Here is a 2,444-nt window from a genome sequence, read left to right on the forward strand (position 1 = left end):
GCAACAGCAGCAGCAGCAGCAGCAGGCGGCTCCGCTAGGGGGTGTATTATCCTCATATCAGCAGCACTAAAGGGGGGCGCCGCAGGATAGACCCTGGAAGGGGCAGGCCATGTCTCTGCTGCTGCTGTTGCTGCTGCTGCTGCTGCTGCTGCTGTTGCTGCTGCTGCTGGGAGCCGCAGCACATGTTCTAGCTTCAGTAACGAAGACACAATACCTGCAGCAGCAGCAGCAGCAGCAGCAGCAGCNGCAGCACATGTTCTAGCTTCAGTAACGAAGACACAATACCTGCAGCAGCAGCAGCAGCAGCAGCAGCAGCAAACACAGCAGCAGCAACAGCAACACGCAGTGCAACTCACACCAGGGGTGCTCCTCAGTATACAAAACATGCAGCAGCAGCAGCAGCAACACCTGCTGCAGCAGCAGCAACAGCTGCAGCACCAGAAGCAGCAACTGTAGCAGCAGCAACAGCAGCAGCAGCAGCAGCAGCAGCAACAGCAGCAAAAGCCTTACGGGTTGGGGGTACGAAGGGCCCCGAGGGCTGGGGCTCCCACCAGAGCGCGCGCGCCCGCTGCAGAGAAAAGCAAGGGTTTAGGGTTTAGGGTTTAGGGTTTAGGGTTTGGGAGGAATTGTTTGTCTAGGGTTTGCACTGAACAGCAAAAGAAAAGGGTTTAGGGTTTAGGGTTTAGGGTTTAGGGTTTACGTACTGGGGTTTCGTTTGCCTCGTGTCTTTTGCGGCGGAGAGCGAAGCTGTCTCCTTTGTCTCCTGCTGCTGCTGCTGCTGCTGCTGCTGTTGCTGCTGTTGCTGCTGCTGCTGCACGGAGACCATCGCTGCCGCAGTGCTGCGCCTCCTGCAGCAGCAAATAGAGACAGAAGTAAAACCCTTGAGGGTTTAGGGTTTGGCTACGAATATCGCAAACCCTAGAAAAGGGTTTAGCTCTGATCCTCCACACAAATTAGGGTTTAGGGTTTAGGGTTTACTCTCTTGGTGCCTGCAGGGTTTAGGGTTTACTCAGCTGGTGTGGGGAGCGTCTACAGCGCAAGGGTTTAGGGTTTAGGGTTTAGGGTTTAGGGTTTACGCGGATGCTGCTTGGGGGGTCTAGAGAGTCATACACCACGCCAGAGACGAGCCCCCTATCCTCGGCGAAGCGGAGGTGTTTGTCAGCTGCACACAAACCCTAAACCCTAAACCCTAAACCCTAAACCCTAGANCGGCGAAGCGGAGGTGTTTGTCAGCTGCACACAAACCCTAAACCCTAAACCCTAAACCCTAAACCCTAGAAGCTAAACCCTAAACCCTTATTTATATTTGCGAGACGTTAGAAGAGGTTAACACCTGCATGAGATACTGGTGGTTAGGGTTTAGGGTTTACTATCAAGGCGATCAATACACTCCCTCTTTATAGAATTAGGGTTTAGGGTTTAGGGTTTAGGGTTTAGGGTTTAGGGTTTGCATATTCGGCTTACACTTATGAGTAAGCGGTCCCTCTTGGGGATCGTTGGGATCGCCTTTTGCTGCCGCAGCCGCCGCAGCAGGAGTTGCTGCTGCTGTTCCTGCTGCTGCTGCTGCTGCTGCTGCTGCAGCAGCAGCAGGCTCAGCAGCAGGCTCTGCGTCTGCTGTTGGTGAGTAGTCGCCAGCTAGCTGCGCCATCTGCTGCTCCCGCGTCAGCTCTATTGCTTTGCCTAGCTGCAGCAGCGAGTCTATGCTGCTGTTGAGGGCCTGAGACTCCTCGCTGCTGCTGCTGCTGCTGCTGCTGCTGCTGCTATTGCTGCTGCTGTTGCTGCTCATGGTTGCTGCTGATGCAGGCTCGCACAAGGCAGGCGCTGATACGCCCAGCGGGGGCTTTGCTGCTGCTGCTGCTGCTGGTGCTGCTGCTGCTGCTGCTGCTGCACTGGGAACGTCTTCGCTGCGCGGCTCCTCCTGCTTCTGCTGCTGTTGCTTCTGCTGCTGCTGTTGCTGCTGCTGCTGCTGTTGTTGCTGCTGTTGTTGTTGCTGTTGCTGCTGCCGCTGCCGGCGCTGCTCCGCCTCAGATCCTGCTAGCAGCAAACCTTCTAACAGCGAATCCGTGCTTGTTGCTGCTGCTGCTGCTGCTGCTGCTGCTGCTGCTGGTGCCTTCGCCTGAGGTGCTGCTGCTGCGCCAGCAGCAGACCCTCCCTCTGCTTGCTGCTGCAGCACATTCAAGCAGCAGCAGCAGCAGCAGCAGCAGCATCAGCAGCAGCAGCAGCCGCAGCAGCAGCACCGGCAGCCAAAGCCGAACCAACGACCCTCAAAGCCTTACTGCCTGCTGCTAAACCCTAAACCCTAAACCCTAAACCCTAGACCCTAGAACAGCATCTGTCTGTGCACCCTTTATAAACGAACAGACTTGACCTCGACCCCTAAACCCTAAACCCTAAACCCTAAACCCTAAACCCTCACCTTTTCCTTCTGCCATAGTTTAAGGATC

General features: G+C 55.8%; 1 protein-coding gene across 1 annotated transcript in view; it reads right to left on the reverse strand.

The window, feature by feature from the left end:
• The window catches only part of EMH_0053870 (uncharacterized protein), a gene marked incomplete at both ends in the record, with an annotated part of 5,303 nt that overhangs the window by 1,026 nt on the left and 1,833 nt on the right, over positions 1 to 2,444 (reverse strand). The window contains 4 exons of the mRNA XM_013497050.1: positions 511 to 568; positions 701 to 848; positions 1,077 to 1,162; positions 1,465 to 2,164. Coding sequence (XP_013352504.1) covers positions 511 to 568; positions 701 to 848; positions 1,077 to 1,162; positions 1,465 to 2,164 — 992 coding nt within the window. The remainder of the gene's footprint in view (positions 1 to 510; positions 569 to 700; positions 849 to 1,076; positions 1,163 to 1,464; positions 2,165 to 2,444) is intronic.

Source organism: Eimeria mitis, genomic scaffold, assembly GCF_000499745.2.
Source record: "Eimeria mitis Houghton genomic scaffold, Emh_scaff2442, whole genome shotgun sequence".
Lineage (NCBI taxonomy): Eukaryota > Apicomplexa > Conoidasida > Eucoccidiorida > Eimeriidae > Eimeria > Eimeria mitis.